Source organism: Corythoichthys intestinalis, chromosome 7 (genome assembly GCF_030265065.1).
Source record: "Corythoichthys intestinalis isolate RoL2023-P3 chromosome 7, ASM3026506v1, whole genome shotgun sequence".
In the NCBI taxonomy this organism is placed as follows: Eukaryota; Metazoa; Chordata; class Actinopteri; order Syngnathiformes; family Syngnathidae; genus Corythoichthys; species Corythoichthys intestinalis.
In genome coordinates, this window is record NC_080401.1 from 53,635,996 (window position 1) to 53,661,751 (window position 25,756).

A 25,756-nucleotide genomic window follows, 5' to 3' on the forward strand; every position below is an offset into this window, starting at 1 on the left:
ACGAACAAATGTGCCTTCTAATCAAGTTAATTGTTGCCTTTTGTTTAGTCCAGGCTGTAAAAATGATGCCAATAAAACCTTCCAATGAACACTTGGGGTTGAAGATGATCTAAGTCAAGGTTTGGCAGGAGAACAGTAACTGTGATTACAAGAATAAGCGCGTTCTTGCTAGCTATCCTGCAGCATTGTCACAAAAATACTTTCAAGTTGTGTATGTTTAACTGTATTTAACGGTATTTTACAGTGCCATGAACAGCAATAGATGTCCAATTAAATTCGTCAAAATGGATTGGACGTCAATGGCAGCCATTAAGTTAAAAATTTGTTTTAATTAAAAACCAGGATCCTAACTCATTTGATTTACAAATATCTACTTAAAAAGACTAATATCTTAATTGAATTTGATTTTATAAGAGTGCCCTAACTTATGAGTTTCATTACTTAAGTAACTATGCTTCAAAAACACTTTAGTATTACAGCAGTGACTTGACTTATGAGCTTCATTTCTTAAGTAACTGTGCTTCAAAAAAACTTTACTATGACAGCAGTGACTTGACATACAAGGTCTTTTTTTTTTTCCATGGTCAAGCTCCTGACTCACTTTTCTTGCGCAGTGATGCCTTGGCTTACAAATTTTATTTGCTCCTAACTCAACTGACTTGTTCCGGAGTTCCTTGAATTATGAACCAGTGAAATGGTTTGGACGTTTATTGCCGTCAATGGCAGTCAAAGTCATGAGTGATTTAAATCAATTTAAAACAGAAAATGTAATCAAATTTTAAGTATTTTATACTTAAATTGTATATTATGTACAAATATTAGTTTGGGGCCTGCCCTGGGCATAGGCAAGCTAGGCAGTTGCCTAGGGCGTCATCTAGTGGAGGGGGCGCCAAATGACTTTAGGGCAAAAAAGTCCTCTTTCACTTCCTGAACGCTTTCTCACATAGCAAATCCATCAGAGACAAACGAACAAACGTGCCTTCTAATCAAGTTAATTGTTGCATTTTGTTTACTCCAGACAATAAAAATTATGCCAATAAAACCTTCCAATTAACACTTGGGGTTGAAGATGATCTAAGTCAATGTTTGGCAGGAGAATAGTAACTGTGATTACAAAAATAAGCGCGTTCTTGCTAGCTGTCCTGCAGCATTGTCACAAAAATACTTTCAAGTTGTCTAAGTTTAACTGCATTTAACGGTATTTTACAGTGCCATGAACAGCTACAGATGTCCAATCATAAATAATAATAACAATAAAAATTTGTTTTAATTTAAAAGCAGGTTCCTAACTCATTTGTTTACAAATATCTACTTAAAAGACTAATATCTTCATTCAATTTGATTTTACAACAGTGCTTTGACTTATGAGCTGCATTGCTTAAGTAACTATGCTTCAAAGACACTTCACTATTACAGCAGTGACATGACATAAGAGGTCATTTTTTTCCATGGTCAAGCTGCTTACTCAATTTTCTTGCACAGTGATGCCTTGACTTATGCATTTTTATTTTTATTTTTTTGCTAACTCAACTGAATTGTTCGGAAGTGCCTTAAATTAAGACCCAGTTGAATGGATTGGACGTCTATCGATGTCAAAGTCATGAGCAATTTAAATCAAGTCAAAACAGAAAAATTAATCAAATTCCTCGAGTGAAACACACACTTGCCACACTTTTTTAAACATTTGTCTCTTTTTTCAATTTATTACAATTTGTTTTAAGTATTCTATACTTAAGTTATATATAAAGTTTTACTGTATATAAATATTAGTTTTGGACCGGCCCTGGGCATAGGCAAGCTAGGCGGTTGCCTAGGGCGTCATCTAGTGAAGGGGGCGCCAAATTACTTTGGGGTAAAAAAATTCTCTGCCACTTCCCGAACGTTTACGAACATATCAAGTACATTTCAATACGCAACATATGAAAAATATTTGCAGTTTCCGACCTGGATCGTATTAGCCACTTATTATTTTGTGGCACTCACAAGGCAGGGAGGAACAGTTCGAGTGATTAAAGTGATTAAATCAAAAGTCATTCAAATTCACGAAACTAAAATTATCACATAACAGTAAACTGAAAACAGTGATCCCTCGCTACTTCGCGCTTCAAATTTCGCGGTTTCAGTCTATCGCAGATTTTTTTTCAGTCAAAAAAATATATATACATGCATAAAAAATTAAAATAATGGATAAAATATGGTGTAAAATCTGCCCGTTCCCTAACAGAAGGCAAGGACAGTCCGCCCAACTCATATTCCACCGCTCTGATTCGCTGGCCAGCATCACTCGGCAATATCGCAAGCTGATTGGCCGAGATGTTTAACCTTGCTGCTATCGAAGGAAAATGGCTCCAAAGGGTCCTCCGCCTTTTTTTTTTCAGGGAGGGGGGGGTCGCTAATTCGCGGTTTTTCACTTATCGCGGTGGATTCTGGTCCCCATTAACCGCGAAAAACGAAGGATCACTGCAGTCTCACTACCAATTAATGAAACAACTGGAACAGTAACTGAAGAAAAAATTAGAACACAAGATGAATTTTGATTGTTATTTACATCTGTAGCACTGCAATGCATGCTAAGAGGCATGAGCAATGAAGCTTTGAAGCCAGTTGTTTCAAAGCTTCATGGTGGTTCATTGGCAGTGTGGCGCCATCAAGTGGACTTGAAGCCGAAGAGGTGAACATTGTTCGGAAGTCGGTAGCTATTTATTAAAGAAAATGATAAAATGTAAACAAGTGTCTGAAGGATAGGGGACAATTATTTTTTTTATTTAGAAATAATAGCCTTCCTGGAGTGTTTTGGCTTCAAACTGTACACTCTTTAAAATGTGGAAATACAATATTTACAAAATATTAGGGGTGTCAAACGATTAAAATTTTTAATGGAGTTAATTACAGCTTAAAAATTAATTAATCGTAATTATCGCAATTGAAACCATCTATAAAATATGCCATATTTTTCTGTAAATTATTGTTGGAATGGAAAGATAAGACACAAGATGGATATATACATTCAACATACGGTACATAAGGACTGGCATTAACATTATTAACATTCTGTTAAAGCGATCCATAGATAGAGGGACTTGTAGTTCTTAATAGAAAAATGTTAGTACAAGTTATAGAAATTTTATATTAAAACCCCTCTTAATGTTTTCGTTTTAATAAAATTTGTACAATTTTCAATCAAAAAATAAACTAGTAGCCCGCCATTGTTGATGTCAATAATTACTTACACAATGCTCATGGGTGCTGAAGCCTATAAAATCAGTCGCACCCAAGCGCCAGCAGATGGCGACAAAACTCCGAAAAACACAACACACATTTCGCTGTGCTGTCATTTTAATCTGTTTGAGCGGGGCATTTGTGCGTTAATTGCGTCAAATATTTTAACGTGATTAATTTTTAAAAATTAATTACCGCCCGTTAACGCGATCATTTTGACAGCCCTACAAAATATACAATATTTAAAAAATATATATACTGTCATTTTTAGTGGGGGAGCACCTAGTCACCCAGGACCGGCCCTTTGAGTGACCAGGTGCCCTAGGCGGCTAAAATAAAACTAATAATTTGTTCTATTTTGTTTAGAATGATTTGTGGGATTTTAATTTTTAATTCTCTTATTATTATTATTGTTTAAAAAACATTATTAATGTATTTATTATTTATTTATTTTTAGTTTATACTACATATATACAGTGTATACTGTATATATCAATTTTAGTGGGTTTTTAATTTTATTATTATTATTATTATTACTGTTTAAGAATTGGTTCCACCGCCCCCCAAAAAATTGATCCTTCAATTCATCGAATAATTTTATTTGAAATCATACATTCATTTCGCAGCCAATGAATTAAGTGAGTGCCGTGTAAGGGTTAACTTTAATTTTTTTATTCTTTTATTTTTTTAAAAGTCATAATTAATGCATGAAAGGATTAATGTATTGTCACTTGATCTTTTTTAGCGCTCGACCCTTAACGTGAGGTCAAGTGAGGTCGCTCCTCGGGCAGGCAGACCCTTGAGCGTGCTTATTTCAAGAATAAATAAACAACGCGGATTTAGAGCTTCGGTCCACTTTTCTCCAACAGACCAAACGGAAGCGTCTGATTACGTGTTGGCGTAAAAAATATATCACATTTGAGGTCATTTCCAATGAATAATAATATGTATTTGAAAGTTTCTGAAGCATTTTTTAATCCTCGCATTATATTTGGATCAAGATTGACCCGTTTTCAATTCTGGTTAGGCAAAAATCACTGGTACTTTTTACATATCCAAACTTGAAAACGGGTCAATTTTGACCTGAAAACAACATACTGCAAATGTTTAGTATTTGCAGACTGAGGTAAATCACAGATACAATTTGATCCACAAGCCGGTTTCTAACATGATACAAGGGTTAAATATAAGAAAAAAGCCATCAAACCATTTTAAAACGTTTTTTTTATTTTTTTTATTATAAGTCTAAAACTCGAAAAAATGATGAAGAAAATCCGAATTTGAAAAGAGTTTAAGTCAAAACCTCAAAACAAATCACTAACTCATTGGCTGCCATTGACGACGCTGAACGTGCAATTTTCATTCTCGGCTTGCCTTTCCCGGTTAAAATGAATTGGATGCTACGTGCGCTAAACTCATTTCAATTCAAAGTAGAAGGATTACCGGACATCGTATGATTGGATGTCTAGCATCGTCAATGGAATAAATTTGAAATAAACTAACAACAAGCAACACTTGTTAACTTGTCAGTTTTGGTTGATTTTAGCGACGCCGGTGGACAAAAGCAGTAGTGTGCAGTTTTTTTTTTTTGTGTGGCAGGGTTCCTGCCACCCTCCTCAAAGTTAATTAGTGTCGTTAAAAGTGATACAGACCCCCTCGAGATATAAAATAGGTGTCAATCAACTCATCAGTTGACATTAGGGCTGCAGCTATCAATTATTTTACTAGTCAATTAATCGACGAACTAGTTAGTTCGAATAATCGAGTATTCGGATAAGGAACATAAAATACCTGAGCTGAGCCTCAAACGGTATAAAAAATAAACGAGGATCTATGTACAACAAAAGAACAATTGGCTAACTTACTTAGCAAAAGTCTGCTAGCTTAAATGCTCTAAAATGCTAACTTTTTTTTTTTCTTTACAATGCTCTTAAATGGTTCAGACTCATATTCCCACAAAAAAAAAGACTAAATATACCTATAAACTAAATTACGAATGCATTAAAAAAACATCAGCCCAAACAAAAACTTAGCTTACGGTGGTCTTAACAGGGAGCAGTTGGATTCAACCATATGAAATGAGGCAGACCAGAGGGCAGTGTATCCACCCTAATCAATCAAACTAAATGTAAACACTTTCAAAATAACCCTTTACAACGACACTTTCATTAAACGAATACTCGAAGCAACAAAATTTAATTCGACAATTTTTTTCTTATTGAATACACAAGTTAATCGATTAATCGTTGCAGCACTAGTCGACATATCATCACAAGTGTTATGAAAATATTTTATAAAGGTTGGAAAATTATTTAGTGTTGCTTTAAACACGATTAAATAATCATATGTACTGTTTTGTTTTTTAAATATTCTAGATAAAAGAGGATTTAGTTTTTTCTGCTTTTTAACTTAAAAAATGTTAAAAATATCAAACCAAAAGTAGAGAATATTTACTTTTTTTTTTTTTTTTTTTTTAATAAAACAAAATATTTTGCTATCCTAGTTAGAACAAATTTAAAATCCATACTGAATGACTTAATTTACACAAAATATAAATAAACACATTTTAAAATATTAACATAAAAAATGAAAATATTCAGTTTTATACGTTTTTTGTTTGAAATATAAACATTCAACAGTATTTTTACTTTTCTTTTTGAATACAAAAACATTTTTTAAAAAGTAATTTAACCGAAATATCCATTTCTTTGAGATTTTTTTCAATGAAAGTTAAAAAAAAAAAAATCTTAATTCTAAATCTTAATTTTTATTTTATTCAATCACCAATCAATTCAAGTATCAACTATCAATGTCTGCCAGTATAAAGCCAATTACTTTACAATCACAACTTTTATTATTTTTTTGTACATATTCATTTATTCTACATGAGCTTACATTACATTTATTTAATATTAATAATATTATATATAATATATATATATATAAATATATATATCATATTATATATAATATACATAATAATATTCAATCGATTTATTTATTCTTTTTTTAATTTAATTAATTAATTATTAAATTTTTTAAATCAATTTGTTTTGTTTTTTTTTTTTTTTGAATACAAAAACATTATATATATATATATATATTTTTTTTTTTTCTCAATGAAAATTCCCCAAAAAATCTTTTTCCAACTGCTGAACTTAGTTTTTATTTTACTTACTCACCAATCAATTCAAGTATCAACTATCAATGTCTGCCAGTATTGAGCCAATCACTAGCTTTATTTTATTTCTTTTATATATACATACTGATTTATCTTACATGAGCGTACCTTGTAAAATGCCCTTTTCCATGTGATCCAAATGCGAGCTCGTCCACATTTTTGGCACGCATGACTTGTCCCATGCATGCACCACCCCCTTTTCTTTTAATCCTGCTGTCAAAGCAACTTAATGTCTACTTTCAGTTAACCCCCCCTCAGTTTCATGGCTATATTATGTGTTCATGATGCACTAATGAGAGTTTACCTGCTGCTTTTATAGCTGTTATTAACTCATTCACCACTTTTGACAGATATGAAATCCATTTGAAGTGGGGGGACTGGCTGCGAATGCTCATTTTTCAATGCCATGGACCTTGATAGACGCCATATCCATTTTGACTCAGAAGGGCAAATGAAAAACGTTCAACCAAAGAGTTAGGAATTCCTTTTCAAAGCAAGTTCCTAACTCATTTAATTTACAAATTTCTTCTTACAAGACTAAAATCTTAATTTGATGTTACAACCGTGCCTTGACTTATGAGTTATGAGTCATTTGTTAGGTAAAATGATCTAAATCACTATACAGCAGTGACTTGATATACAAGGTAATTAGCAAATTTTGTTTTTTGGTAAAGTTATGCTTTGACTCACAAGTTTCATTTGCTCTTAACTCAACTGATTTGTTCCGCCGTGCCTTGAGTTATGATGTAGTTAAATGGATTGGATGGCTATTGCCGTCAATGTCAGTGAAAGAGTTATGCAAGGTCATAAGGGATTTAAATCAAATCAAAACAGAAAAATTTATAAAATTTCCAGAGCAAAATACACACCGGCCATTTTTTTTGTCAGTTTTTTTTTTTTTTTTTTTTTGCAATTTATTACATTTTTTAGATGTAATTTATTTATTTAATTTTTTATATTTATTAGTTTTATTCTATTTCAAATGTTTTACAGTGGTATGAAAAAGTAAAAATTTCTCACATTTCTGCATAAAATCACCATCAAATGTGATTTTATCTTTGTCAAAATCACACAGATGTAAAAACAGTGTTCGCTTTAACGAAAACCACCCAAACATTTATAGATTTTCATATTTTAATGATGATAGCATGCAAACAATGACAGAAGGGGGGAAAAAATAAGTGAACCCTCTGCGTAAGGAGACTTAAAGAGCAATTGAAACCAAATTTTACCAAACAATTTAAGTCAGGTGTGGGCCCAATCACTGATGAGTGGTTTAAAGCTGCCCTGCCCATGGTAAAACACACACCTGGTAAGAATTGTCTTGATAAGAAGCATTGTCTTACGTGCATCATGGCTCGGTCAAAACAGTTGTCTGAAGACCTGCGATCAAGGATTGTTGATTTGTATAAAGCTGGGAAAGGACACAAAACCATCTCTAAAAGTCTGGATGTTCATCAATCGACAGTCAGAGAAATGTTCTACAAATGGAGAGAGTTTGGCACTGTTGCTTCTCTCCCAAGGAGGGGCTATCCACCAAAGATGACGGCAAGAGTTCAGAGCAGAATACTCAGAGAGGTAAAAAACAACCCTAGAGTGTCTGCTAAAGACTTACAGAAGTCACTGGCACAGTCCAACATCTCTGTGCACACATCAACTAAATGTAAAACTATGGCCAAGAATGGTGTTCATGGGAGGACTCCACGGAGGAAGCCACTGCTGTCTAAAAAAACTGTTGCTCGTTTAATGTTCGCAAAAAGGCCCTTGAACACTCCACTGACGTTTTGACAAAATATTTTGTGGACTGATGAAACCAAAGTTGAATTTTTTTGGGAGTAACACACAACATCATGTGTGGAGGAAATATGGAGCCGTTCACCAACATCAACACTTCATCCCCACCGTGAAGCGTGGTGAAGGGAGGATCATGATTTGGGGCTGTTTTGCTACCTCAGGGACTGGACAACTTGCAATCATTAATGGAAGAATTCATTCAAAGGTTTATCAGGATGTTTTGCAGGAAAACATGAGGCAGACAGTTGAAGCTAAAAAGAGGATGGATGCTGCAACAAGACAATGGTCCAAAACACTAAAGTAAATTAACTTCAGAATGGTTTCAGAGGAACAAAATACACATTCTGGAGTGGCTAAGTCAAAGTCCAGACTTGAACCCCATTGAGATGCTGTGGCATGACCTAAAGACAGCGATTCATGCCAGACATCCCAGGAATCTGACTGTACTACAGCAGTTTTGTAGAGAAGAATGGGCCAAGATTAGTCCTGATCGACGTGCCAGACTGATCTGCAGCTAAAGGAAAGGTCTGGTTGAAGTTATTGCTGCCAAAGGGGGGGTCACAAAATATTAAATGTGATGGTTGACTTACTTATTTCTCCCCTTTCTGTCACTGTTTGCATACTATCCCCATTAAAATATGAAAACCTACAAATGTTTGAGTGGTTTTAGTTAAAGCACTGTTTTTTCATCTGTGTGATTTTGACAAAGATCAGCTAACATTTGATGGTGATTTTATGCATAAATGTGAGAAATTCCAAAAGGTTCAGATACTTTTTCCACTCAGTCATTTGTTAGGTAAAATGATTTAAAATCACTAGTGCAGCAGTGACTTGACATACAAGGTAATTAGAATTTTATTTTTTTAAATAAAGTTATGCTTTGATTTACAAGTTTGATTTGCTCCTAACTCGAATGCCTTGAATAAAGACACAGTTAAATGGACTGGATGTCTATTGCCGTCAATGGAGTTATGGGAGGTCATGAGGGATTTAAATCAGATCAAAACAGAAAATTTAATAAAATTCCCAGAGCAAAATACACACTGGCCATTTTTTTTTATTAGTCGTTTTTTTTTCAATCCATTAAATTTTTTTATTTTAATTCTTTATATTTATTAGTTAGATTTTCTTTAGAATGATTTATATTTTTATTACTCTTAGCTTTATCAAATTTAGTGGGTTTTTATTTTTTTATTATAACTGTTCATTCATTCATTTAATTTGAAATCATATTTATTTTTAATGCCATTATAAAATATGTTTTGAAATGGCTGAGAAATATTAAATCATGCTCATGTATCCAAAAGCTCAAATAAAAAGATGTACACACAAAAAAAATAAAATAAAATATGTGCGGGCAACATTAATACTATACATACAGTTAAATGTCAAATGGGGGCTACCAAATATTGTCCCACGGGCTGCAATTTTGAAACCCTTGTACAATAAGAATGTAATAAAACATAAAAACGTCATAATTTCTGCATGAAAGGGTTAAAAATATACTTCAGGAATGTTGAAATATTTTTCTTTTAATTGAAAATGACCTCAAATGAAATTGAATTAAAACTAGGGACGTCCCAGGTACAATGGATTGGACGTCTATGGCAGCTAAAAGCCCAAAAAATGATAATAGTTAATAAAAAAGTAAGTTTCTGACCAGATGGCGATGCGCTCCTTGGGGTAGTCGAGCCTCTCGATGCAGGCCAGGTGCTGAGCGAGGCTGTGCGCGGCGTTGCGAGCCACGATGGCGATCAGCACCTTGGGTCGGAGCAAAGCCGACTCCTCCGCCGAGTCGGGGTCCGCCTCCCGCACCAGCGTCTCCAGCGACTCCGGCTCCGAGCCCGCGCCGGCACGCAGACAGCTTAGGGCGGCCAACAGCAGCAGAGGCGTCCGCATCTCGTCCGCTTTCCGCCTGGACTCGTCGAGGTAGGCAGCTCAGCTCAGCTCACTCCAGAGTGAGCGGGAGTGGGTGGGAGGGTTTAGGGTGCGCTGCACGCTTGTGTGAAAGAGAGAGGAGGTGGGAGGTGGGTGGGCAGCGGGGGGCACCCTCATTATACCTGCTCAGCAACTTTTCATGTTACAGCACATTTATTGTTGTGCTTGTAATTTAATCATCGGTGTTGTGTCTTGACTTCAAAGTCGGTCACTCAACAGTGTGTTGACTTACAACTTTGCTGGTACAGCGGTGCCTTGACTCACGAGTTTCTTTAGTTACATGACAAAGGATCCTATCTCAATTTTCTTTTACAGCAGTGCCTTATGAGTTTAATTTGTTACATAGCTATGCTTCAAAATCACTTAAGTTGTTCAACGGTGCCTTGACATATGAGTTGTTTTTTTTCCCCAATGGTGAAGATCCTAACTCCTTTTGCTTGTACAGTGATGGCTTGATTTACAAGTTTAATTAGGTTCTAATTCAACTGACTTGTGCCTTGTCTTATGAGTCAAGTTCTTGACATAATTTGCTTCATTTACAGTGGGGCAAATAAGTATTTAGTCAACCACTAATTATGCAAGTTCTTCCACTTGAAAATATTAGAGAGGCCTGTGATTGTCAACATGGATAAACCTCAACCATGAGAGACAGAATGTGGAGGGAAAAAAAAACAGAAAATCACATTGTTTGATTTTTAAAGAATTTATTTGCAATTCATGTTGGAAAATAAGTATTTGGTCAATACCAAAAGATCATCTCAATACTTCTTACGAAGTCACTCCTTTGTTGCCCTGGCTGTGTGTGTTTGGGATCATTGTCATGCTGAAAGACCCAGCCACGTCTCATCTTCAATGCCCTCGCTGATGGAAGGAGATTTTCACTCAAAATCTCTGGATACATGGCCCTATTCATTCTTTCCTTTACACAGATCAGTCGTCCTGGCTCCTTTGCAGAAAAACAGCCTCAAAGCATGATGTTTCCACCCCCATGCTTCACAGTGGGTATGGTGTTCTTCGGATGCAATTCAGTATTCTTTCTCCTCCAAACACTAGAACCTGTGTTTCTACCAAAAAGTTCTATTTTGGTTTCATCTGACCATAACACATTCTCCCAGTCCTCTTCGGGATAGTCCAAATACTCTCTAGCGAACCGCAGATAGGCCTGGACGTGTACTTTCTTCAGCAGGGGGACACGTCTGGCAGTGCAGGATTTGAGTCCCTAGCAGTGCATTGTGTTACTGATAGTTGCCTTTGTTACTATGGTCCCAGCTCTTTGTAGGTCGTCAAATACAAATAAATGTGCACAAACTCACCGGTGGTGTATGTCTCTTACTGCAACGTGACCGTGAATTACCGCGACGCCGACCCGCTTATGTGCACATCCACACCCCTTTCCCGATTGACAGTGGATTAACCCTTTCGGACAAGATCGTAGATGACGCACAATTTAAACACGCTTAACCTAGCGAACGCAACAACAACTATGATCGGGGATTGCCACGAGTTAACTTTCGGCTAACGTCGCTAGCTTATACTGTTCATTCCACAACAGTTGGCAGCTCTGCTTTGACAAAGTCATCAGTCATCTATCCAAAAATCACACTTACTTTTTGGCAAATCCTTGATCATAAGCAGACCGTTTAAGGAAGCAGGCATCTTCGAAGTGTTTGCAGCAGAGAACACTACTCGATGATGGCGTGAAATTCATTCGCTTCGTGCGAACGAAAGATGTCCATTTACGTGCCCTGCTATCCTTTGGCCACTCATACAACTTTTCGTTTGAGTGAGAACAAAACATCGCCACACACCGCTGTGGCATCTTACCGAGAAGCAATGCAACAATACTGTTCTATGGCGGACTTCCCTCGCACTTCTCGGTGTGACGTAATTTCCGAAGATTGGCGAAGAATAGCATTTTCGTTGTCAAGGGCGTTGCTATGGGTTAAACAAAGAATCTGGAAGGGTTGCGTTATATTAAAAAAAATAATGAAAATATGCTGATAACTGTTTAGCCATTGATATTTTTCAAAAACATGGTTGGCCAACCTTACTTCACATTACAGCTTTCAAACTCAACCGACTTGTGTCGTAGTGGCTTGACTTATGAGTTTGCCATGTTGCCATACTTCAAAATTACTTTAGTTGTCCAACAGTGCCTTGACACACAAGTTTTTTCTCAGTGGTCAAGCTCCGAACTCACTTTGGTTGTGCAGTGATGCCTTAACTTACAAGTGTCATTTGCTTCTAACTCAGCTAACTTGCATCGTAGTGCCTTGACTTATGAGTTGGCTGTGTAGCCATGGTTCAAAATCCTTTTAGTTAAAAAACGGTGCCTTTACTTACAAGTTTTTTTTTTCCTCAGTTGTCAAACTAACTCACTTTGCTTGTACCGGGATGCCTTGACGTACAAGTGTCATTTGCTTCTAAATCAACTGACTTGTGTCATAGTGCCTCGACTTATGAGTCTGCTATGCTACGTAGCCATGCTTCAAAATCACTTGAGTTCTACAACCTTGCCTTGACATATGAGTTGTTTTTTTCCAATGGTGAAGCTCCTAACTCACTTCATTTGTACAGTCATGCCTTGAATTATGACTTTGTTTTGTAGCCATGCTTCAAAATCACTTCAGTTCTACAACAGCGCCTTGACACAAGAGTTTTTTCTCAATGGTCAAGCTCCTAACTCACTTTGCTTATGCAGTGATGCCTTGACTTACAAGTGTCATTTGCTTCTAACTCGACTTGTATCGTAGTGCCTTGACTTATAAGTCTGCTTCGTAGCCATGCTTCAAAATCATTTTAGTTCTACAACGGTTACTTGACATACAAGTTTTTTTTTTCTCAACGGTGAAGCTCCTAACCAACTTTACTTGTACAGTGATGCCTTGACTTACAAGTGCGGTTTGTTCTAACTCAATTGACTTGTGTCGTAGTGCCTTGAATTATGAGTTTGCTACTTAGCTAATAGCTATGCTTCAAAATCACTTTAGTTCTACACTGGTGTCTTGACATACAAGTTTTTTTTTTTCTCAGTGGTCAAGCTCCTAACTCACTTTGCTTGTACGGTCATGCATTTATTTACAAGTGTCATTTGCTTCATACTCAACCCACTTGGGTCGTAGTGGCTTGGCTTATGAGTTTGCTATGTTGCCATGCTTCAAAATCACTTTAGTTCAAAAATGGTGCCTTGACATACGAGTTTTGTGTGCTTTTTCTTTACATGGTAAAACTCCACTCACTTTTCTTGTACAATCATGCCTTGACGTACAAGTGTCATTTGCTTCTAAATCAACTGACTTGCATTGTAGTGCCTTGACTTATGAGTCTGCTATGCTACGTAGTCAAAATCACTTGAGTTCTACAACGTTGCCTTGACATACGAGTTGTTTTTTTCCCAATGGTGAAGCTCCTAACTCACTTCATTTGTACAGTCATGCCTTGACTTATGACTTTAATTTGTTTCATTGCCATGCTTCAAAATCACTTCAGTTCTACAACAGTGACTTGACACAAGAGTTTTTTTCCTCAATGGTCAAGCTCCTAACTCACTCTGCTTGTGCATTGATGCCTTGACTTACAAATGTCATTTGCTTCTAACTCAACTGACTTGCATCGTAGTGCCTTGACTTATGAGTTGGCTATGTAGCCATGGTTCAAAATCCTTTTTGTTCAAAAACGGTGCCTTGACATATGAGTTTTTTTTCTCAATTGCCAAAATAACTCACTTTTCTTGTATCTTGATGCCTTGACTTACAAGTGTCATTTGCTTCTAACTCAACTGACTTATGTCATATTGCCTCGATTTATGAGTTTGCCATGTAGCCATGTTTCAGAATCAATTTAGTTTTACAACACTGCCTTGACGTACGAGTATTTTTTTTTTTTTTTTAATCGTCAAGCTCCGAACTCCTCTTGCTTGTACAGTGATGCCTCGTCAATCAAGTTAATTTACGTCTAACTCAACAGACTGGCATCGCAGTGCCTTGACTTACAAGTAAAGCTCCAGACTCAATTTGCTGCTATAATGGTGCCTCGACTTATGAGGTTGATTTGTTACCTGACCTAGCTTGTCGTAACTCAATTTGCTTGAACACCTCAGCTTACAAGCATCATCAAGGCCCTACATTGATTTACTTGTAAAGGTGTGCCTTGACTAATAGGTTGAGTACATCTGATCGTCAAGCTCCTAACTCAATTTTCTTATAAAAATGATACCTTGACTGACAGGTTGTTTTGGAACCATGACTGAGCTCTTGACTCAATTGTATGACGACGCCTTCACTTACAAGTTACATTCAATCAATCATTGAGCTCTTAATTCAATCCTGTTTAACTGTAGTGGTGCTACACATAAAGAACTAAAAAGAAGAAAAAAATAAATGTATGCAAGTCTCAGTCAGTCACCTATTATTGTGCGCACGCTGTCATTTACGCGTCGGATGAGCGAGTACACGAATTACTCTTAATGACAGACGTCCTCCCGTTGTGTTTATTTGAGCTGCCATTGAGGAGGTCACGATAAACCATCTTTCTGAGTCACCGAGCTGCCTGAGGCTTGCCAAAGCAAAAAAATAAAATCAAAAATGGAATGTTCTCCTCCGTGAAGTTGGCCCCCCATCAGATGCAAATGTATATAAAAATGATGTCAATTGTTTGTGCTACGTTTGTGCTGTAAAAGGTTTTGTTTGTGTGTTTATTTACAATTCTTTTACAGGTCAATCTGAGGTCAACCAGCCCCCCATTTTGATTAAAAATGGTGTCAATCGTTTGCGCTTGTTTTTGAGATATTAATTTCAAGTGATGTCACACAGCCCCCAAAACCGCAACGATTCCATTCGTTTGTGCTGTAAAGATGTTCGTTTGTGCTGCTATCGTTTTATAGATATTGTGATATTAATCTTAAGTCTCTCTTCTCTCCTTGGATGGTCCGGGGGACCACCCTGGATCCCGGGGGGATGACGGCGGCCCCTTTGCTGGGGAGGGGCCGTGGCCCTGGGTCAGCCCCCGTGCAGCATTTCCACTTGTCTGCAGGACTATCACACGTCTGATGGGATTCATGCATGACTGGGTGCCATTAGACACACTCAATTAGAGAAACTACGGTACCAGGATTAGCGATCAGGCAGCATATACAATGGGGCAAATAAGTATTTAGTCAACAACCAATTGTGCAAGTTCTCCTACTTGAAAAGATTAGAGAGGCCTGTAATTGTCAACATGGGTAAACCTCAACCATGAGAGACAGAATGTGAACCCCCCCCCAGAAAATCACATTGTTTGATTTTTAAAGAATTTATTACTAAATTAGAGTGGAAAATAAGTATTTGGTCACCTACAAACAAGCAAGATTTCTGGCTGTCAAAGAGGTCTAACTTCTTCTAACGGGGTCTAACGTGGCTCCACTCGTTACCTGTATTAATGGCACCTGTTTTAACTCATTATCAGTATAAAAGACACCTGTCCGCAACCTCAGTCAGTCACACTCCAAACTCCACTATGGCCAAGACCAAAGAGCTGTCGAAGGACACCAGAGACAAAATTGTAGACCTGCACCAGGCTGGGAAGACTGAATCTGCAATGGATAAAACGCTTGGTGTAAACAAATCAACTGTGGGAGCAATTATTAGAAAACGGAAGACATACAAGACCACTGATAATCTCCCTCGATCTGGGGCTCCATGCAAGATCTCACCCCGTGGCGTCAAAATGATAACAAGAATGGTGAGCAAAAATCCCAGAGCCACACGGGGGGACCTAGCGAATGACCTACAGAGAGCTGGGACCACAGTAACAAAGGCTACTATAAGGAACACAATGCGCCGACAGAGACCCAAATCCTGCACTGCCAGACGTGTCCCCCTGCTGAAGAAAGTACACGTCCAGGCCCGTCTGCGGTTCGCTAGAGAGCATTTGGATGATCCGGAAGAGGACTGGGAGAATGTGTTATGGTCAGATGAAACCAAAATAGAACTTTTTGGTAGAAACACAGGTTCTCGTGTTTGGAGGAGAAAGAATACTGAATTGCATCCGTAGAACACCATACCCACTGTGAAGCACAGGGGTGGAAAACTCATGCTTGGGGCTGTTTTTCTGCAAAGGGACCAGGACGACTGATCTGTGCAAAGAAAAGAATGAATGGGGCCATGTATCGAGAGATATTGAGTGAAAATCTCCTTCCATCAACATGGGCACTGAAGATGAGACGTGGCTGAGTCTTTAAGCATGACAATGATCCCAAACACACAGCCAGGGCAACAAAGGAGTGGCTTCGTAAGAAGCATTTCAAGGTCCTGGAGTGGCCTAGCCAGTTTCCAGATCTCAATCTGTAGAGGGAGTTGAAAGTCCGTGTTGCCCAACGACAGCCCCAAAACATCACTGCTCTAGAGGAGATCTGCATGGAGGAATGGGCCAAAATACCAAAACAGTGTGTGAAAAGCTTGTGAAGTTACAAAAAACGTTTGGCCTCTGTTATTGCCAACAAACAGTACATAACAAAGTATTGAGATGAAGTTTTGGTATTGACCAAATACTTATATTCCACCATTATTTGCAAATAAATTCTTTAAAAATCAAACAATATGATTTTCTGTTTTTTTTCCCCAACAATCTGTCTATTGGTTGAGCTTTACCCATTGTGACAATTACAGGCCTCTCTAATATTTTGAAGTGGGAGAACTTGCACTATAAGTGGTTGACTAAATACTTATTTGCCCCACTGTAATAGGATGTTAACATATCCACACTTACAAGTGATTCACAAAATATTGGGTTCTACACCTCACATTGCCGATTTGTTTGTTTGTTTGCCATTCTGTCAACATGTACTAGCTTGCGCAGTATGAGAAAAGCTAGGAATGATCATCAATTATGCTTGTGACGCCCACGGCCAGTCCCGTGAACACGGCACTGCGGGGCAAAGCTCGATTCCGGGGGTACCACCGGCCCGGCCCATCTTGCCCGCCGTGTCTGGGAGGTGGAGCGCACGCGATGGGAACCAAAAGATGGTGAACCACGCCTGGGCAGGAGATGGTGAACTATGCCTGAGCATAGTGAAGGTGGAGGAAACTCTTGTAGAGGCCCGCATCGGTCCTGACGTCCAAATCAGTCACCTGACCTGGGTATAGGGGCGAAAGACTAATCAAACCCTCTCGTAGCTGGTTCGGCGTGTTCCGACTTCCATGGCCACCATCCTGTTGTCTATCTCAATCGAACACCTCTTCTGGTGTCTGATGAGCGTCTGCATCAGGCACCTTATCCCGGCGTTCGGTGCATCCTGCAGTGCCAGTTGTGCTTACCAAAAGTGGCTAAATTTTCACCCAACACTGAGGAGAATCTTGACGGCCTCCAGAGGGGCCTTCTGGTTCTCACGTGTCCGCCCGAGGCGCGCCAATTTTGGCTTGGAAGCTTCATGAAGCCTGCACTGCCTGCTGTCTATATCGACCCAACACCTTTTCTGGGGTCTGATGAGCGTCGGCATCGGGCGCCTTAACCCAACGTTCGGTTCATCCGCAGCGCCAGTTCTACTTACATGGCTTCCCTGACCACCAGTGTTTGTTCTAGTAGCCTAATGCATGTGTAAAACCTGTTGTGTTTTATTTATATGTATAACTGTGCCAAAAGCAATTTTTGCATTTCAGTTTTTTTAAGGGTATTTTACCTCCCTACCCCCCCCAAAAAAAAAAAAAAAAAAAATTTGGGCTCGGTGCCGACCTTTATTTCAGGGAGTTCCTGCAAAAACTAGCCACTTTCACCCCAAGTTGAGTTAATTCATCGCAATTAATGCTCTATTCCTTAGTCCAACTCCTAATAAAAATATTAAAATCTGTGTGCAAATATACAGTATCTAGTTGACTTTTCTCTTCATCACTAGTCACCCGGTGTCCCCTTTCCCCCCTCCCCTCTGGGAAAGAGGCTATTTTTTCAGCCGCAGCCGCCTGACTATGGGCTGGACTCCTGGCTGGATGGACGTCCTCGTTGCCCCATCTAAGGATGGGGGATGCCCATGACATGAACTCATCCCATTCATTTACTGTATCTATACAAACAAAATTGAATTGGGCCGCTTATCCTCACGAGGGTCGAGGGGGCGCTGGAGCCAATCCTAGCTAACTATGGGCAGTGCGCTAGGTACATCCTGAATTGGTTGCCAGCCAATCACAGTCATACGCACACAGTCAAACCAAGGGACAATTTAGAGTGTTTGATCAGCCTACCATGCATGTTTTGGGATGTGGAGGGACACCGAAGTACAAACAGGAAGGCCAGAGCCCTGGACTGCGCCCTTGATCTCAGAACTGTGAAGGGAAACTGCTAAATAGGCCAGGCCCCACCTGGTGACCGAAAAGTGTCATTGCATGAAATTGACTTTCCTATATATATATATAAATATATATATATATATATATCAGAGGTTGCGCTAGACTTTTTCGTTGTCTGTCATTTTGACTGACAGGGTCATAAAAATCCGGTCATAATCTATTTTTACCCGTCAATTAAATTTTTAAAATGATGATAATGACATTGTGGTGACCCTTTGTTTGGCATAATTCACCTTCCGTACTTGTGTGTCCATTTGGCCGAGCGCGTTACCGGCTACGACAGTCACGTGACAGAGACACTTAGGAGCCGCGCGCGGTCCCCTCACTATCCACTCGCTCTCGCTATATGATTGGCCGAAGAGTCGAAATGCTCTCCCGTGAAATGCCCGTTTAAAAATGTTCCCGTTGTTACTTCTTGCGTTCGCTTATAAGTGCCCATTTAAAAAGGAAAAGCGATGGATGATACTACACACAGAGCGTATTATTAACAAATGTTAAAGTTGTATAATCATATAGCGAGAATAAGGAACGTCATTTACAAGCGCAGGCCCCCGCGAGTGGATAGTGAGGGGTCTAGGATAGTGCGCCATATTCTGTCCGAACAAGCTTAACAGAGAATCCACACCGTGCCATCACACATCAAGCAGATGAATACGTAACTTTTTCTCCGCAGTGACAAAAACAGCTAACTGTGGCCCCAGTAGTTAGGTAGCCTACCATATGTAGCATATGGAACAATGAAATTAACAGTTCACCTGCTGTGGCCTGAACGTAGTCTCACACTTTCCTCCTGGTGCGCATGGACTTGAATTGCGTGCCCGCTTGTGCAGTCCCTGTTTTTTCACCTCTTTTATCAACACCATCGTCGTTTTGGGGCTTTTTGAAGAAACCTCGGACACTCCGTTGCCTTGACATTTTTCAGAGTAAGGCCAACGACGTCATGCATCAAGAGAGACAATAGCTAATTAATATGCTAACTGTGGTCTGGGGTGTGAATTGCAACCGGTCAAAATGACGGATGGATTTCAGTTTTTTCCGTCACCGTTTTAAAAAATCGGTCAACGACGGAAAACATTCGGTTAACGCGACCCCTGATATATATATATATATATGGCTGTCAAACGATTAAAATTTTTAATCGAGTTAATTACAGCTTAAAAATTAATTAATCGTAATTAATCGCAATTAATCGCAATTCAAACCATCTATAAAATATGCCATCTTTTTCTGTAAATTATATATATTCTGTAAAATAAATTGTTGGAATGGAAAGATAAGACACAAGATGGATATATACATTCAACATACGGTACATAAGGACTGTAGTGGGCATTTCACTCTACTGTCATTAAATCTGTCTTTGCTGTCCTCACTCCGAAGCATCTACTTTTTCCAAAACTAGACAGCTAGTGAATGACGCCTTAATAATTAGACTTCTTCCTTTTTCATCTGATTTATTAATAAAATGGCCTCAAACCATTGTCCTCTTTAGACCGTCGTAAAACTACAAAATAAAAGTACACAAGCATTGCATTAGCAACAACGTTAGCTTAGCACGCTATACAGGTTCACTAAACATAAACAAAAAGCGTCTCATACAAAAAATATAACGTTTCGCTTACTAACATAATATGTACATTCTTTACAACAACCATACTTACGGATAAATCTTGTCCAAGGATCATATAAGCACAACATTATCAGCCCGAGACGTCGTGCAGCCATAATGAAGAAAAGAAAAGAAAATAATAAACCATGTCGCAAAGCGACCACAAGAGTTCGCTATTGGACAGCGCAAAAAGCCTTGCTGTAAAACTTAGCAAAAGGCAGAATACTTTCTGAGCGGGACATGTGCGTTAATTGCGTCAAATATTTTAACGTGATAAATTTAAAAAATTAATTACCGCGCGTTGACGCAATAATTTTGACAGCCCTTATATATATATATATATATATATATATATATATATATATGAAAGTTTTAAAGCAATGCAACTGCAACAAAAATGAATGAAATGAACAAAAAAAAAAAAAAATTTTTTATAATGGGTCAAAATTATTTTTCGAACAGATCATGTGACTAGCACCTTAGACGGTCATTTGCTTTGTATATAATTTTCAAAAAGATAAAAAAAAAATTAGGGGAGAGCAATTTTATTTTTCAAATGATTTTTTTTCTTTGATTGAAAACATTTTTGTATTCAAATGCAAATTTTTCAATCACAAATATTTTTTCGCATTCAAAAACATTTTCTATGATTGAAATTTTTCTTTTTTTGATTGATTTTTTGAAAATATATATATATTTTAAGCAACTTATTTTTTGATTTAATAATAAAGACAAAAACGTCCTATGGCCAGAAAACAAATAAACATTACTTCAATCAAAAAAGTTTTAAAATGCTTTTTTTTGGTTTCAAATTTATTTTTCCATTCAAACACTTTTTTTTTTGTAATTGAAGCGACTTTTTTTCATTGAAAATATATATTTTGATTGAAGCAACTTTTTTTTAATTGAAGCAACTTTTTTTTTTTTTTATAATAAAGACACAACCTCCATACCTCCAGAGTGTTGTGGGTTCAATTCTCTGCCCTGATGAACTCGCCTAAGTATCCTTGAGCAAGATACTGAACCCCACATTGCTTCAGGCTTCTGCGTCACCAGTAGGTAGATTGCGATATAGTGTAAAGCGCTTTGAGCACCTTGAAAGGTGGAAAAGCGCTATATAAGTATAACACCATTTACCATATTCACCTCCAATTTTTGACTGGGGTAACTACATTGGCACGACACCAACGGGGGTACCATATTCAATGGATGACGATCTCGGTGAAAAGTATTGCCTAAGCAGCCTGATTTAGAATTCCCCTAAAAAATGATGGGAAACAAAAAACGCTCATTGTCAACGTATTATTATAAATATTCTTGTAAGTTAATTTTATTGCTGACACTGCATTTCGGGGTCATCAACATGTTGTACCCCCCTGCCCCAAAAGTCAAACTCCGCCTATGCCCCTGCTCACATGTAGGGAAGTAGATCCCCCTCCATTTATTGCTCGTCAAGATTTTAAGTTTTAGTATTACAGTTTGGCCTTAACCGATATAGTGAAAATAACCTGCCACATGCTGACATCTAGCGGACAAATGGTGATGACGCACTTGCCACCGAATGGAAACTTGCAGTTTTAAGCCAATAGAGGGCGCAATTGCCTCACTTTTCTAACTAATCTATAAAATGAGCGTTATGTTTAACATGAAAGAGTTTAAATTTGAAGTAGGTCATCCCTTTGTGGGTGTGAACGCAGAATCTAATTGCAAAAAACTCAGAGGACTGAGGAGGTAATCCCTCCCTGTGGTAAAGCTTTACATACAAATTGGGGGGTTGAAGTGGGGGATGGCATATGGAAGTAAATCTGTGCCGCAGCTTGAATTTCCAACAAATTTTTTTCAGCCATCAACATTGAGTTTGTTGAGCTTTAAAATTCAGGAGCATTAATTCAGTTGAAAAACAATTGAATTAGAAAATATGTGAAAAAATAGTCTGCGTAACCAGGGAGCAGCAATCGATCAATTCATTCAGCGGTCCAGGCAATTCAGTCCAATCAATTCTCGTGCTATCGGTCATGTGACAAAGACTCAGGTTACTGGTGTCATCTTGTGGAGATGAAGTAGAAGAAGCAGGCTGCAGTTTAAGATGTTCGTTCGGTCGTGTCTTCAGCAGTGTTGGGAATAACGCCGTTATAAATAACCCCGTTACAAAACGGGGTTATTTTTTCAGTAACGGGGTAATCTAACTGATTATTTTTTCCGCCATTACAACTAGGGTTATTCCGATGATGTTTTTTTGCTCCCGATCCGATCGTTTTAGTTTGAGTATCTGCCGATCCCGATATTTCCCGATCCGATTGCTTTTTTGCTCCCGATTCAATTCCAATCATTCCCGATAATTTTTCCCGGCCATATACATTTTGGCAATGCATTAAGAATAAAATGAATAAAACTCAGACGAATATATACCTTCAACATACAGTACATAAGTACTGTATTTGTTTATTATGACAATAAATCCTCAATATGGCATTTACATTATTAATATTCTTTCTGTGAGAGGGATCCACGGATAGAAAGACTTGTGACTTTGTATATTGTGATTAAATATTGCCATCTAGTGTATTTGTTGAGCTTTCAGTAAATGATACTGTGGCCATCCCAAATGCATGATGGGAAGTACAACCATGACTGTGCGTCGTGCTAGCAATTGATATATCTTCTCTGCGTTGGGAAATAACTTAAGGTGTTAAGGCAAAGATCAATTGCCACCTTGCTTCCCCACATTGCTTCCCAAGATATTTCTAATCATAGGGAGAGGGATTGCAACACTTTAGCCAATGAAAACAACTCTCTCGAAAAGGGAAAACGGCGTCAATACAGATTGAGCGCGACAATGAGTGAGAAGGTCGTGCAGCGCATACATTAATTGCGCTAAATATTTTAACGTGAAATTTTTTAACAAATTAATTGCCGCCGTAACCGGGATATTTTTAATAACTCTACCTTAAGCCTAAACTAAAGACTCTGGATGAGTGTTAACATATTATGTCTGAAACGTTAAATACAACTAGAAAACGATTTAATTAAAATATATAAAAAAGGCATGGCCGCTATTTTTTAGCCGATTCCGATACTTTGAAAATGACGTGATCTAGTTACAACGCCGTTACCGTTACTGACGGTCAAAAGCGGTGCGTTACTTTGAATAAATTGAAGAAACTACCAGCCGTAGCGAGTCTACTCTGCTTTGTTTATTTGTCATCCAAGACTTGGGGTGCGTTCAGGTTCATGGCAATGAAATTAGTAAACACACATAGCCTACCTTTGCAAGAACGATGAAGTTGCCGTTTGATACGGTCATAATGTGCAGGTCCTGAACTCATCCGCAGCAAAACTGTTCGTAGCTTTGTAGCGATTTGTAATTTCGGAATCGCTGATGAGTTTAGTAAAATACACCAAACAATAAATACAGCAGAATGTCCATTTTGCGTAATTGTAGAAGCCCGTCGACATCTTTACTCCATTTGTCTTCGGCTTGCTCGTAAGGGTCAACATTTAGTTGCAGATTCTTGACAAGGTGATGATGCTGGAACTTTGGTTTGGTGCTGTTGCAGTGAGATTTACAAAGATGACTGCCTGAAGAAAACATCGAAATTCCCTCAGTCCTTGATGATATGGGGCTCCATGTCAGGCAAAGGCACTGGGGAGATGGCTGTGGTTAAATCTTCAATAAATGCACAAGTTTACATTGAAATTTTAGACACCTTTCTTATCCCTTCAATTGAAAATATGTTTGTCATTTTCCAAGATGACAATGCATCGTGCCACAGAGCTACAACTGTTAAAGCATTCCTTGGAGAAAGTCTCATCCAGTCAATGTCATGGCCTGCAAATAGCCCAGATCTCAACCTTATTGAAAACCTGTGGTGGGAAAAAATGGTCCACAGCACGGCTCAGACCTGCAAGGATGATCTGGCAATAGCAATCAAAGACAGTTGGCACCAAATTGATGAAGAATACCCATCAAGTCCATGCCTCAGAGACTGCAAGCTGAAAATTGCACCGATACCGATACCAGTATCGGCAGGGGGCGCCGAGCCGGCCCGAATTAGTGGTATCGGTATTGACGAGTACCAACATTTAGGGCGCCGATACCATCTATTGCGTCACTTGAGCGCAAATGGACTGTCTTTCCCACGTGAGCTAACTTCCCAAATCTCGATGCATGACATCTGTATGTTTTTGTCTCGAATTTACCAAACGAAATTATCATCTTCAATATTCAGGATGTTCACTACAACGCATATCCGCGATGTTACGCTGCTTTTCTAACATGGCATTCACAAACGATTAGCATGCGTAAGCTAACTCCCGCTGTTAGAGCATCGATGGGATCAGAAAGGTTAAGACCGTGAGAGACTAAGCAAACTCATGGTTTCATGATGAACAATGAGTGGCAAATTAAGAGCCCCGTACTTCAAACTCGTCCTGTTTATGAAAGTCGATTCTCATATGCTGGTGTTGTGCAGTAATGAGCACAAGTGACTTCTGTGGCCAGAAAACACTCAAGTGGCGCAGCGCGCACACTAGATATCATCAGATAGCAACCTAGATGTCCTATGTAAGATCCCATGCTAACTCTCGCGCGCACACTAGATATCATCAAATAGCAACCTAGATGTGCTACATTAGATCCCATGCCATTAACTGCGTGAGCCCAGAGCGACGCCATATTGTCCATTGATGAATTAGAAACCGCCATGACTGAATGGAAGTTAAGCAGGCCAAATCAATCCATACCAGTGACTATAGATAATGCTGCAAATACTGTTAATTCAGCACATGTTACAGATGGACTCGGACCACAAATAGGATGTTTTGCTTATATGGTAAATATAGCTGCTAAGAGAGCTGCAGCAATCAACAGTGTGCCCCACTTTACAAACAGTAAAGATTGTTCTCAGCACTTATATACAAAATTTCTTCAGATCAGTAAGAAGTGGGCACATAAATATTATGCACGAAAATGCTTGTTTATATGATGGCACTGTTATTTTTGCTTGTTAGCAAAAAAAATAAAATAATAACTGTTGTATTGTCTGTTTCAGAGCATTAAATGTATTGAATTGTATCGAAAATCGTACCGAACCGTGACTTAACTGTATCGTTGCATCCCTTATACATATATACATATACAGTGGTACCTCTACATACGAAGTTAATCCGTTCCAGGACCTTGTTTGTAAGTCGAAATGGTCGTATGTCGAGCAGGATTTTCCCATAGGAATACATTATAATTCCATGAATTCGTTCCACAGCCCAAAAACCTGCACTAAATCCTTAAAAAATACTGCTGGTGCTATTACAAATGGCAGTTACACGTAGCAAAACAAATAAACTATAAATCAAAATTGGAATAATATAATAAAAATAATAATAATAATTCCTGTAATAGTGTAACGAATCGGGTTCTAATAAGGCGGACGTTTTTTTGTGTACCTGAACGCACCGCGGGGCTGACGTGCCTGGACCGGTGAGCTTGAGTTTCACTTTAACTTTGAATGTTCTCTTGAGAACATCGTCAATTGCGGCAGACAGCAGGCGTTTTGTGTTGAATAAGTTGTGAAAGAAATGATGAAAACGTGGCAAAGCTGGCGATTTCTTTGGAGATGTTACCACAATAAGAATTGTCAGCTTAACTTATAAAGACTGGCGAACGATGGTCGGAGGAGGACTGTGGAGATGTATTGTTGA

General features: G+C 38.3%; 1 protein-coding gene across 1 annotated transcript in view; it reads right to left on the reverse strand.

Annotated features, from left to right (window-relative positions):
• The window catches only part of colgalt2b (collagen beta(1-O)galactosyltransferase 2b), a 59,406-nt gene extending 49,274 nt beyond the window's left edge, over window positions 1-10,132 (reverse strand). The window contains exon 1 of the mRNA XM_057841981.1: window positions 9,855-10,132. Coding sequence (XP_057697964.1) covers window positions 9,855-10,093 — 239 coding nt within the window. The 5' untranslated portion in view covers window positions 10,094-10,132. The remainder of the gene's footprint in view (window positions 1-9,854) is intronic.
• Between the last annotated feature and the right edge of the window lie 15,624 nt (window positions 10,133-25,756).